Source organism: Filicampus tigris, chromosome 14 (genome assembly GCF_054856515.1).
Source record: "Filicampus tigris isolate MCC_2025a chromosome 14, RoL_Ftig_1.0, whole genome shotgun sequence".
In the NCBI taxonomy this organism is placed as follows: Eukaryota; Metazoa; Chordata; class Actinopteri; order Syngnathiformes; family Syngnathidae; genus Filicampus; species Filicampus tigris.
In genome coordinates this window covers 10,385,507-10,399,038 of record NC_141230.1, presented here as the reverse complement: position 1 = coordinate 10,399,038, position 13,532 = coordinate 10,385,507, and the positions used below count along the sequence as shown (strand labels likewise).

General features: G+C 42.3%; 1 protein-coding gene across 1 annotated transcript in view; it reads right to left on the bottom strand.

Moving 5' to 3' along the window:
• nck2a (NCK adaptor protein 2a) overlaps positions 1 to 13,532 on the bottom strand; it is a 31,472-nt gene that overhangs the window by 12,845 nt on the left and 5,095 nt on the right. The window contains exon 2 of the mRNA XM_086051997.1: positions 771 to 1,012. Within this exon, the coding sequence (XP_085908123.1) occupies positions 771 to 996 (226 nt within the window). The 5' untranslated portion in view covers positions 997 to 1,012. The remainder of the gene's footprint in view (positions 1 to 770; positions 1,013 to 13,532) is intronic.

Genomic DNA, 13,532 nt, shown 5'->3' with positions numbered 1-13,532 from the left:
CGGGCTGACTAATAACAGTTGGGAACTGTGTTCATTTTTTAATGAGTCATAACTGGGCTTGTTTTGAAGCAGAAGTCAAACATTTGTAACTGTGTTATTTTAGTTAACACACACAAAAATACAGGAAAACAAGAAAGCTGTGCTGACTGGGGATGGGCAAAATAATCCAAATTGTTATGGGAAGTTGAGCTACAGTACATCCAGGCTGTGGCACAACTCCTCTGGGCAGCATTTTTCTGTTCAATAGGGCACTGGCATGGAAACAAGAGTCCAAGGCATTCAGAGGGAGAGAGTGAGTGTCCCAATTAAAAGCTTGTTTTCGACAGATTTTACTCCATGTTGCTGGTGCTAAACGTGCAGCAGTGATACTTAAAAATGCCCATAAGTGAGGTGAAAAATCTCCAGAGGATCTTTGGTGTCCCACAAGTAGGGCTCGGCAATATTACCTCAAATTCAGGTCAGAGTACGAATTGAAACCCTTCACTTTTTTAGCTATCTAGAAAAGTTACATTTAAAAAAAAAAAAAAACATCGACCATTCCATTGTATTTTTTAGATGTTTCTGGCTACCAGATTTTTTTTTTTTTAATTTTTCTGGCTAACAGATTTTTTAAAATTAAACTGCACAGATTAAAGATATAAATATTTATTCAAGATAATTGGTAGGCATGGCTCTATTCATTGACAAGACAATTTCAAGTGACGCCAGAATGCAAAAGGTGACTGGCTAGGGACAGAAGATTAGTAAGCGAAACCCCAAATTTGATTTACCTAGCGTGTCCTTGATGTTCTTCACCAATGAACCTTTCTTCAGGCTGTTCTTGCGTTCTACGTAGTTGGACGGCACGTAGCCTGTCTGGTTGGCAGTGTTGCGGACGCGCCACCACGTTTTCGAGTCGTCCAGCAGGAACAGCCGCTCGTTTTTTCGAATGTCAAGTTCCTGGTCCTGCTGGGCTGTGTAGTCCCACTTGGCTACAACAATCACCTCCTCTGTCATCTTTCATGGAGTCCCCCTTTGGACGGAAGAGAGAGAGAGAGAGGCGTGAGTTAGATCATGCTTAAAATGGCAACCAGGCAGCATATCGGTTACTCATGAATATACACCCTCATTTCCTCATACAGAGGCCAGGGTCATTTATTTATTCGACGGCTGATGAGGAATCATGTATTAACAGGTAGTAAGACACTTTAAATAAATCAACCGAGACACTGTATATAGTATGCTTCAGTGGGTGCTGCTCTTTTTGTTAGCAACAGACTTCAATTGGGCTCAGCAGTTAACTGATTTATCTAAAAAATATTATCACTATCAAAAAATGCCGTGTCATCATCATGTAAAGGCCAGTTTTGGAGTTGCGCTAAGCACAGCTTTGCTGCATCAAGCATAGCAAATTACATAATTTAAATCTAGTCACCAGTATTTTTCATGAGAGAGGATATGCCCTCAGGAGATATTTCGTTTGTTAAAAGGTTAAATTACATAATCTGGCAACGCTTGTTGTAATATTAATTCCAATACCAACAATTAAATGATTCCAGCCAAATTTCAAGTGGCTGACTGCCATTAGTTTTTCAAAGACAAAATAAAGAAATTGTACTTGTAAAACCTCAAAAGGGCATTTTTGGAGGTAAAGAGCTGCAACTGCAAAAAAAATATGTCCAGTATAACAAATGGTAGTTACATGAACATCAGTTGGCCTTTCTTAAATTTACCGACTGACTTTGCTGGACAACTGCAACTTCTAAGGGATCCGACAAGGCTGATGGTACAGCGGGGTCGTGAGAGCTTGTTAGGAGAAATGCATGCTGGGATATGGGAAGCTCCATTTGTTTCTGTTTTGTGATGAAAGAGGGAGTCTCATGGTATGAGAACCATCCGAGCGATCCGGTTTATATTTAGCTCAGCAGTATGTCAAAAGCCTGCAGCTGGAAACGCAATCGCGGGGGTAAATAAAGGAAGTGCAATTATTCCAATGCATGCCTCTTATTTTCAAGCAGCGCTACTGTTTACAACTGAAGGTTATTCAAGTGTTATTGACTGTTTCAGAGGACTTTAGTTCTACTCAAGTGATTCTTCATGATACAACTCGGACCGGATGGCGAACCGTATGAATGGAACGCTAATGGAGGAGGCAAGTAACCACAAGAGAGAGTGACTATGGCTATTGAGGAGTGTAGCCGCGCAAATTACATAAAAGATCAAATTGTGTGTAGAAAGACTGAAATCTCAGACGCATGGTAGTAGTCTGAAGGTATTATATTTCATCTTCATCAAGTGTGAGAAAATGCTGTTACACTGCCTGTAAATGTTAGCATTTTCTGTATTTTGCCTGCCGCTGAATTGTAAAAATGGCAACGACACGGAATGAGGAGAATAAAGTCGACTTGGTGATTTTCTGCCCAGGTTGATGTCGCAATTCCAGGACAGTTCTGTGGAGTTTAACAACTGACATTCAATTCTCCTGCACTGTTGTCCTGAAAGCAATGTCAGACAAGCATTTTATGTGTCACTGCAGACCCCAGTTTTTGACAACTTCACACATCTAGTATACCAGGTTCTTTGGAAAAGGAGAAGTTGAAAAACAGTGGTTCTTTGGTTATAACTCTAGAGGTGTAGGTGAATGAATGAACGAATGAATGATTGAATTTGTTTCAACATGTACATGTAGACAACACAAGGCAGGAAGGCTTTCCTTTTTACTTTAAAAGAACTTACTTTCACCTCCAGGATCCCTTGCCGGCCAACGGCAGAACCCAGGATATTCTTTTGGACCAATTTTAAATGCATCCACCTGCTTCGTACCAACTGCTAGCTCGTGCTAAGATAACCTGGGTATTGTCGTATTTTATCTCGGTAGGATGCGTGAGAGGCCTACAGCGAGTAAACAAAGGGGTTGATACACTGCCTCGCCGGGTTTTATTGGCTTAACAGTTGAATTTAATGCTCATTTGAACACAGCGCGCTTTCACACATGAGGCGCAGTGCCCATTTATTAATATCTCTCTCTCACTAAATTATTAGTACAATTGCATTCATGGCTATGACTGTGTACTAACCCCACTAAAATCAGGGAATTACAATTGCAGAAATTAATATTATGCTTCAAAGAATAAATCAATCACAAAAATATCAAAATGTTTACTATCAGTCCAACAATGCACACACACACACACACACACACATCCATTTGTTTGTGTGTTTTTATAATGGAAGGAGTCCCCCATACCTTTTCATGTGAAGACATATTTCCAAGGACCCACAAAAAAAAATTAAGAGAGCCAAAATGTGTGAAAGAGATCCAAAATATGACATGCAATCACGTGGAAAATAAGGTTACATTTAATACTCGAAACACGTCTCCCATCCCTTTGTCTTGCCTGTGTAAGTATTTTGCATTTCACAAAAACATTGTAATGCATCTAATTATTTGATTGCAAGATACCATATTGCTGTATGAAAGCTCTCACACGCTGCAATATCCTGAATTCGGTGGGTTTTGTGTATAAGGCAGGGGCCGGGTTTTCTGTCAAGTGAAAAAGGAGTGCTGACATCATTGCGGGAACATGTTGAAAGTGCTACAATGGAGAGATAAATGTGTCCCTGCTTGCAGCCACTGAAGCTGTCAAACTTGATTTGAGAGAAGTTGAGCAACACGGCGCTGGGAGAGTTTGAATGGCTTTCAACAGAGATTTCACCTCTATTGGGGCAACAAGAGGAGCAGAGAAGGGTCACTTCCACGAGGCAGCTGCAGTAAAGTGCAGAGTAGATGAAAAAGACCAAATTCGAGGCAAGAGGAATGCCAGTCCAATAGTGACATAGATTCTTCCATAAAACAGGAGTGAGGTATGCGAACAAGCTGCGGCCTCTGTCCGCCTCGGGCTACAGCTGCTGAATCACACCAGGCATCTATTTCCATTTTGTACTGCAATGATTCATCCTGCACGGATGGGTGAGCCACCGTGATCCTGGCACAGGGATTTAGTGTTGGATTATTGCAATATCTATCAGATTAGACATGTTCACTGCAGAAGTTACAAATTTGGCCATCGAATTACGCGCATGTCCGACATATATTTACACTGTTGGTCATGATGTTGCATCAAATTATGTAATAGTGACTGCTGTGGACATACGGAGTATTATTTAAAATGAATCTCATTTGCATATTCAAACAGCGGCATCGAGTGTCACTTCAGAGGACGTGAGTGTGCGCACCTTACTCCTCAACATAAATGCTTTACGAGTGTGGAAACACACAACTCACCTTTGATCCCAACTATATTTCAAGTCGCAAAACAACACCTTTATTAGCCGTTTTGCCATTCCATCCACGCTCATATTAAATTAAGATTATAGAACAGGTAAAACATTTCCCCGTTTCAGTTTTTCAGATTTTTGGAGTGTGGCTAAAATGGCACCGTTGACAAGACACACGTGTCACATGATTCAGCCTGTGACTCGTTCCAGATGATATTCCAATATGGTACATAGTATCATATAGAAAAGTCCATCACGCTGCATGACCCTGTAGTTTTTGCACTTATATTCATGTGTGGGTTCAGTATTTGTGTAACCGTGGCGACTCATGCCACAGCGCCACCAGGCCCATACCTGTCAACCCCAGGGCCTACTAAATCTTAGCAAAGTTGGAATTTGCCCTTACATATCTGTGTATAATCTTACACATTACACATTATTGTCGAATGGCTGATGTCACGTCAACGGAAATCAGCGATGCATGGCGTACATATTTGAAAAGGTGTTTCCACCTGTACAAATTACATTGAAACTGTACAACTTGACAAGTACGTGCATCGCTGTCTTAGGAGCCGAGCCGCCAGGTCAGCGGCTTCTAAGGCTCAGGGGAGTGAGGTTTTACTAACTTAACACTCATGCAGCGTAAATTAGTGTCCTTTACGTTGGGTTAGCTCTGTTGCTATGCTATGTAGCATCTGCGCGTTTCACCTTTAGGCACAACTAACCAATTTTCACTCAATGCAACCGTTACGCTAACATGGTTAGCGATTCAAGCTGAACACAACAAGCTTGTACCTCACTTCTTCTTCATGATATTAATTTCTTTGTCTCCCAGAAGTCTCTGGTCGTTTGCCAGAGAGCAGGAACACCACTTCAAACCAAGCCGGGCCAATTATGTGCACCAGAGAGACAGCCACAGCTAGCATCGCATCTGTAAATGCAACATCACTTGACTGCCTTTACAGCAGCAAATATAAAACTACATTACAATGGACTTAATTTAATTAGACACCAAACCTGCTCAACTTGGTGTGTGTTTTTGGGTGGATTATTTCCAATTGCACTGCAATCAAATAGGAGAGAAACCCCCAAATAAGGTTCATTCCCCTGAGAATTGAAAGAGGAGGGAAAATAGATGAGCGACAGGCTGCTGAACTGGCCTTCGCCGACCCTTCACGACGCCTTATAGTGAGGCGGGAGCGCTCCGGGGCTCTTTCAACGCGGCACAAAGAGAAAAGGGACGTAAAAGAGGATTATAAAAAAAAAGAGAGGAGATGTTTAAAGAGAAAAAGGTCTAGCAGAGCTTTCTGTGTTTGCCATTCAGGTCAAACACAAGGGAGCATTCAGCCAATGGGAACACATTCCCACCTACCCCCCCGCTTCCACTTCATCCCACACAGTTTCAAGAGGGAAGCTGCTTTACTGGCAATGAGAGAACATTTGGAGTAAACTCAATGAACGCTGGAACATGACGGGGCAGAGCCAGCAGCTCGCTTTGAGGCGCGACAATGTTAATCAGCCCAATGGTCCTGTTCAAAGACACTTGGCCCACTGAGCAGCTCGTTGGTGTTTACAAGTACAGCTGCTGCTCCACGCCGCCATTAAAAGATGTTGACTGGCGGCTCTTGGAACAGTTTATCAACTTAACAAGCTTTCAATGTGTTGCCTCAACACACACACACACACACACACACCCCAAACGCACACACTCATGCGCAAAGCTGCCCTGATGTGAGGGTAACTCAGGCTGTTTACTGGAAGGGGTTTTAACTGAAATGGATAAAAACAGTGTGGTTCGGACTACAGGTGGACATATATTAGTGATTATCTGATGATCTGGCGATTAATCGCATCAAGGCAAAACGGAGTGTAATACTTGGCTGAAACCAACAAAGGTTACTGTTGATTCACTCTCAGCCAGTTTATGGATTGTCAGCTAGTCTTCTTCGCAAAACAGGACTATGCTTAGGCTAGGATACGTGCACTGCTATTAACCCACCAAGGGGATAAAAGAGGCTACTGCAACCCCAAACTGGGCCAGCTTTGCCGATAAACCTGAGAGTCAGCAAGCCCAAGGACACATTTAATATTTTGTGATGCGGATTATGTACCATAATTCCCAAGTTACGTCACAAAAAACATCTGAATAACAAATACTAAAATTTACACCAGCGAAACCCTTTCGCGCCCCTCATTTAAAGTGGTGTCCTTTGTTCAGTCACGAGAAAGAGGATTTTTATTGCAAGATAAGGTAGTCAAATGTGTCTCCTAGTCTTTAGTACAAATACGTCATTAAGATAATCAGAAGTAGAAGTAGTAGTAACTATTGGTAAATTGAATATCCGCAGCTGCGGCACACACTTAAGTTTCTAGTGACAGGAAGGTACAATACTGCTTTATTTTGACTTGACCTTTCCCCACAGCTAAGCAATTTTTCATGTCACTTTCATTTTCCATCACTTTTCAGGGCTCTCGCTCATCAGCATAGCCAACATTGTTGAGTCCGTCTCCATGGCAACCATCGCTGGGTGGTCTCGTTTTCAGAGAAGGGGCTTTGCCACAGAGTCGGACTTTCCGTCACCCTTTTAGATTTAGCAATATTCCTGCGCTGAAAGCACGTTTCATTACACACACGGACCATGCAGTTGCACATTTGCGCTTCAAACATCAGCTTTCACTTGGATGGATTATGTTAGTTTTTGGAGGGCTCTTTCATGCCTAATTTGCTCCGTTCCCAAAGAGTGTAGATATTTTTCACCATGCGCACATCTTGGCTCTCAAAAAACACATCTCTACAGGGCAGCTTGTTTTCCCAAAAGCTATCCTCTGCAACAACCTTCTGCAAGCTGCGATCATTAGCTTTTGAAAAGAAAAATAAACTATAACAATAAAGTACCAGTAATGCTATGAGACAAATGGTTGGCAAAATGTTGATGAAAAAAGTTAATATTTCCGGAATAAAGCCACATTTTGATTAGGGGGGGAATCATTTTCTTACAGGAATAAAGTTGCAATAATATGGTTTCTTTTCTTAACTAATGTTAATTTTGAATTGATGATTACTCATATTTACATAACATTATGACTATTTTTCCTCTAAGACAAAAAACAAAACAAAACAAAAACCCGCCTTTTTTCTCATATTTCTTATCTGGCTGACACGCAAAACCTTCTTTCTTACAAATATACTTTTTTGAGAAAAAAAAACAAAGTTTAATTGTTGAAGGCTATTTTTCAAAGGTATCCAATACATTACACACTGTTCTCGGACTAAATTACTACATGATAAGTTAACAATATATAACGGTTTTGGCCAGGGGCCTATTTGTGTCACAAGAAAATGCGGGATTATCTTGCAAACAGATGAGCATGCTTCTCTATTCCGATCATCCAAAGTGAAAGCTGACAATCAGTGAATCCTGCAAATAGGATGTTGTGCATTTTGGTCTTTATTTTTTGGAAGTCAGAAATTAATATACCGGTACACCGTTTCATAACGGGAGCATTTCTTGGTATTTATTTTTTTTAAAAAACCCGAAAAAAACGGAGCTATTGTCTGAAACTAATGGCGTACTATCCTCCTGTCCTTAATAACCCATTGCAGATTTATGTGCTAAGAAGAACATCAACGAACTTCTACCATGTTTGCCTGTGAGGGATAAGCTCCAGCAAGTGCAGTGGGGTGAATTTACCCACCCCAATCCATACAATGAGAAACACTCATTTATAGTCCTACAACCAGCTGCTACAAACACACAGTAATGATTCGTGTTAAATAGCTGCTAGCTGCTCTGCGTGTCCCTGGAGAGTCAGCAGCACGAGAGGCTACGTGAACAGACGCGGCGGCCCGAGAGAAATTATTAGTCTATCTGCCGTTGCCTTTTTACAGGAGAAGAAATTGCTGCGACTGCATGAACTTCCACTCACCATCACAGCAACCCGCAACCAAATAATTAGCAGCAGTTAGGCCAACGGCTGTTTTGACATATTTAATAGAACACGGACGGCGTTGCGGAATCCTCTTACACACAGCCGTGGTGCTGTCTTGGTATTATGTACTCCATTAATCTGGCGTAACAAGTAGGGTTGGGCATCATTTGAATTTGGATGATTCCGGTTCCGATTCCGGTTCTTTTTTTTTTTTAATTCGATTCCGGTTTCTAACGATTCTCAAATCCGAGACTTTACAAAAAAACACACAAAGGTTATTTTTGGACAAATCACATGAACTTTTCTGTTCTTTTTACTTTTTGTGAACTTTACTATGAATTCCTCAAAGGGGTGTTTTTAACCAGTATATTTATTTTGGTATTTTTTGTATCATTATTTTTGTAGTATTATTTTTCACAAGAGATTCACCCAGGTGAATCCACGACCCACTTTTGGGGTCCCGCCTCACCAGTTGAGAATCAATGCTCTACAGTATGTAGTGCGCCTGTAAAGACTGTGAGTATAACAGCAGACTTCATTTCATCCAAATTTAAAGTTCAGCTTCAGCTGCTGAGTGGGTGATGTAACACACCAAGTGGGTGAAGTGTGGAACTGTGCTCATCGCTTGCCGTTAAGCGCACTGCCGAGAAAGACCAACTGTGCAACGGAGGCCTGCAGCAAGTGTGGATTTGTGTGTGTTCGTGCGTGCGCGTGTCTGAGCATGAGAGACCAAATACTGTTTGTGTGCCGTCTTGAATTCTCAGGAGAGCCCTGTGGCATTCAGAGCGATCCATCTCATAAATAAAGCAGGACTTCCTTCAGCTGCAGTCATGTTTGAGCGCACGCATGTGTGGATGCGTGTGTGCGTGTCTGTGTGTCGAGAGAGGCAAAGGGGATGTGGTGGAGGTGGGGGACAAATGGATTAGGAAGCCTATCATATTGCTCCATTCAACTCTGCAGCACCACAGCACATCGCGGGACTAATGTCCTTGAGGACAACAGCACAGGCTCAAAATGAGATGGCCATTGACTCAATCATCTTTACAAAGCTATTTTTCAAGCTGAAACAACCATAACAATCGATTAGGACCATCCATCAAGTGGGAGAAATACCAACAGAGTGGTGCTTAGTCATTGAGTTTATCATTATTGTTCTAATTAGTGTTTTTGGAGGGTAAAAACACAAATGTAAAAATAAATAAATAAATTTAAAAAAAAAATCATACACTTTGCACTTTTTTAAGGTGCAGGACTGCATTTATTTGGCAGTGTTTCCCACACCATGTTAATACTTGGGCGGGCCGCCCAAGTAAACAGACGGCTGCCCAAGAAGTTTAAGATAATTTAATAAAAGTATTAAAAAAAAAATTTTTTTTTTTTAAACCCCCCTCCAAAAAAAAAAAAAAATCACCTACGCAGCCGCTTTGCCGCACACCTCTCCAAAATCCAAAGCTGCCACGTACGGTGTGCAGTTCGTATCGAGGGAATACCTTTACATGGGTAATAAAATACCTTTTAATTCGCAGCTTTGGGGTGCAACCGTTTGCTGCCAAAAAATATTCAGCTATTCAACTGAACAAGACACCCTCTCATCACCCCACCCGCTGCACGGCTTTAAACCCTTCGCAGAACTATCATACGCCCGGCCCCCTTGTGTAGCTCAGGCGGCTACGTGCTGCAAACCAGTCGAGAGGAGACGTAGCAACAGGACTGACTCCAACCAAAAAAGCACGTCGTGTGTGAAGTGAAGTTGAGGCAGCCAATCACCTGCAGCACAGCAGAACCACTAAACAAACCCAATCACGTTGTTTCACCAGCACAGATTTGAAAGAGCCTAGCTAGACCAATCTGACGTTGGCCAACAGCGACAGACGCTTACACCCTGTGGCGTCTGGCTGGCTGTCGGCACGTCACGCTGGAAAAATACACCGCAACGACAGACGCTAACCATTAAAGTACCTTTCGCGCATGCGTGCGATGTAATACCCTTCCATACCATCGGCGGCAGTAGTCACTATTTCTCATTGTTAGAAAAATCCAACCAGAAAGCTGTTGGCCGGGGACGGATTATAAAAATGTAAACAATGCATACAGCTATATTCTTCGATCACGATGAACTCCCACGCGAAGTAAACCCTCACGTTCTAGACACGGTATTGTGAAATACTTACATTGTCAAAACTCGCTCTTGTATTTGTAAGAAGATCAAGGCAGCGAAGGCGTGCTCACTGTTTATCCGAATTTGTCATTTCCCGTTGATGCTCCAAGCGCTGATTTGCTAGCTAACAGCCAATCACAGTGACCAAATGTCACGACTGGCGACGACGATTCAACATGCGTAAACGCACACCAGATGCTTACTGACGGTTTACGACACTATGACGGTGGTCACTACGCCAATCAGACGGCGCATTCAGACGCCACGACGCTTCACGACCTCCGATGTCGGTTTGGTCTATCGAGACACGAAGCTATCTCGCGAACATCTTTTTCTGCAAGTCGATCACACCATACACAGCCGTTCTGCTACATGGTCATTCAAATTCTCTCCCCAGACTCTGAGCACTTCATGCTTGCAAAGCACTTTGTGCTTTGGGATTGTGGATTAACATCTCAAACAACATGGTGTTTTATGTTTTAAGGCTCAGTATGTTTGTTTTTCACCGTCCCCATCCATTTTTTTCTCTTACAATCCAATGACAGCCTTATTCTTTTAATATTATTTTTTTATTTGAATATAAAATAAGTGCAAAAACTGTGGTGTCACTGAGTAATGTGGTAACAATGTTTACTCTGAAAATTCACTACAATGCACAAACGAAGTGAAAAATATCCCTCCCCCCCAAAAAAATTTGCCCCACCCTCGCCGGCATCCACCCACCCAAGTAGATTTCTGTGGGAAACACAGTTTGGAGTTGATTTATTTTAACTTAACATTGCACATGTAGTACCAAACAGTACCAAATATTCTATATTTATTAAAAAATCAAATGTATTTTGTTCAATACGAAGGGAAAAATGTTATTTTGCCAAATACAGGCAGTCCTCGAATTACGACATACGCTCGCCTACGACGTTTCGACTTCACGACATCCGTGCCTCTTCCTCTATTTTGTCGCCAGCACCATAGTGACTACGTTTACATGCAGTCAATATTCGGGTTAAAGTCAAAATTCCAATTTCTGAAACATTCTGAATATCCCGTTTACATGAATGAGCGGACAGAGTTGCTCCGGTATTTGAATAACCCACTGTGTACGGCGACAAACGGCGTCATGACTCAAACGGACGTCATTTCCGCTTGTTACTTTCAACTGCCAATAAAACACTTGATATTCGTATCACTCACCAAAGGAATGAAGCAGCCGTTTTCCTCCTCGCTCCAAAAGTGTGCTTTTGTGCTGACTCTCTGAGCTTGTTTACCTCTGCTTGTGTATTTGCGATGGGTTTCGCGCCGAACAACGCACTTCCGCATCCAAGCACTTCCTGTACTACAAAGACCAGCATTCCTTGCGGTTGAGCATGCGAAGTGTCTCGATCGTGTGTCTGCACGCCGGCAGTATCTTTCCCTTTTTCGTCCTCCTCTCATCCTTCTCCACCACTTATCAGCAGTAATGCTAAGTACAGCATGTTATGCTTATTTTAATGGATTTAGTTGTTTTTTTTATACAAAGTATTTTGACATAAATTTCGACTTTAACGGTGAAATCCGACATATGCGGAAATTCATGTTACAGCGCCAACGTAGGAATGGAAATCGTTTGTAAAAATGAGGACTCCCTGAATTTCAAAAACAATACATTTTAGAGCTGTAATTGCAATCCTGCGATACGGCACTATTTTTGTTCAAGGTTCTCATACCGTCTGAATCTGATAACGGCCCGTGCTTAGTTGCTTCTTTCACACGTAGAACACATGTTCGAACAGGGAGCCCTTTCACTCATATCACCATAGTCATAGTATTGAACGGTGGGGGTGATGGGTGGGCAAAGATCAATTGACTTTAGCCATGGCTCCCCCCCCCCCCATCAACCTACAGGGAAAAACCTTGAACAGATGTGAATTAGAGTGGTTAGTGGAGCGCTGACGCCTTTCACTGCCTCCGCAGGAGTGCTATAGTAGACTGTTAATGAGGACGAACCTCAGAGGGAGGCATGTTAACACGGGCTACGTAGCTCTACGGGGAACTTGCTAGCATGGAGCTTTCGCTGAGATGCGGATGATTTTGTGGTCTAGACGAATGAATGTTTGGCTGCCTGATTGACTGCTAGAACTGCCAAAAGGCAGAGCAGTCACTTAATCAAAGGAATTAGAGCATGAAGTGCTGCGGCGTCCAATCCAAACACGACGATGGAGTAAACACCGAAAATATTTTCACTACTCAGAAGTCACCTAAAATTGGAGAAAACGCAGGAGCTAACAATAAAAAACAAAACAAAAAAACATGCAGATCTCCTGTAGGAAATACTACTTTCCTCTAGACCTGAACTACAAACGTGTTTTTCTCTTCCCGTCTTGGGATTTTGTTATACTGGAAAATATTGAGCAACCAATATACGCAGAACTGAAGTGTCTCTTATTCATGATGTATATGTCACTGCCAAGTGACAACCTCCCCCACTTGACTAACACAATGAGATTCTCCAGGTTCTCCTGCGTGTAATTTTAAAATTGTGTAGTCGACAAATGAAAACAAGTTTTTAACCAGCTGCTCCATTTGATGTCACAGCTGACAATGTTAAATAAGGACTTCTGTTTTGGACCGCACCTTCCTCATTTTGCTTTGATTTGAAGATTGACAGAGCAACAACTCACTTGGAAGCCAAAAACTGATTGCCCTTACTTTGAATTAATCAACAAAGTGTCTGCAATCTTGAATAAGGATAATCCTTTGATAACATCAATGCATCACTTTAACTTCATACACATTGTTACCTTATTTGGATGCAGACATTTCTAATGGTACAGTCAGACCAAACCCGAACTGAACCATTGTCACGACGCGGTTACATATAAGTCAGTGCAGTTCACGTAGAGAGGCGTGAATCCGTGCTGAGCTAAACGAGCGGGGGGCAAGCACATTCAATGAAATTGGACATTTGAGCTGGAAGATGCACATTGCGTCGTGACAACCAATTGGCACACACACATGGTGTCCTGTGAGCGTAGCGTGGACAGACAACGTAGCATCATGTTTGCAGTCGGCAGGCACCGCGAGTTGTACAACACAGCAACAGCATTTAGCATTAGCCAAAGCTTTGGCACAACCACCGGCCACCTGATTGACTTGCAATGCTCATACATTTTGCTTTCCCGTAGGAAGTGAAGGAGGAGCCCCTCCTCTT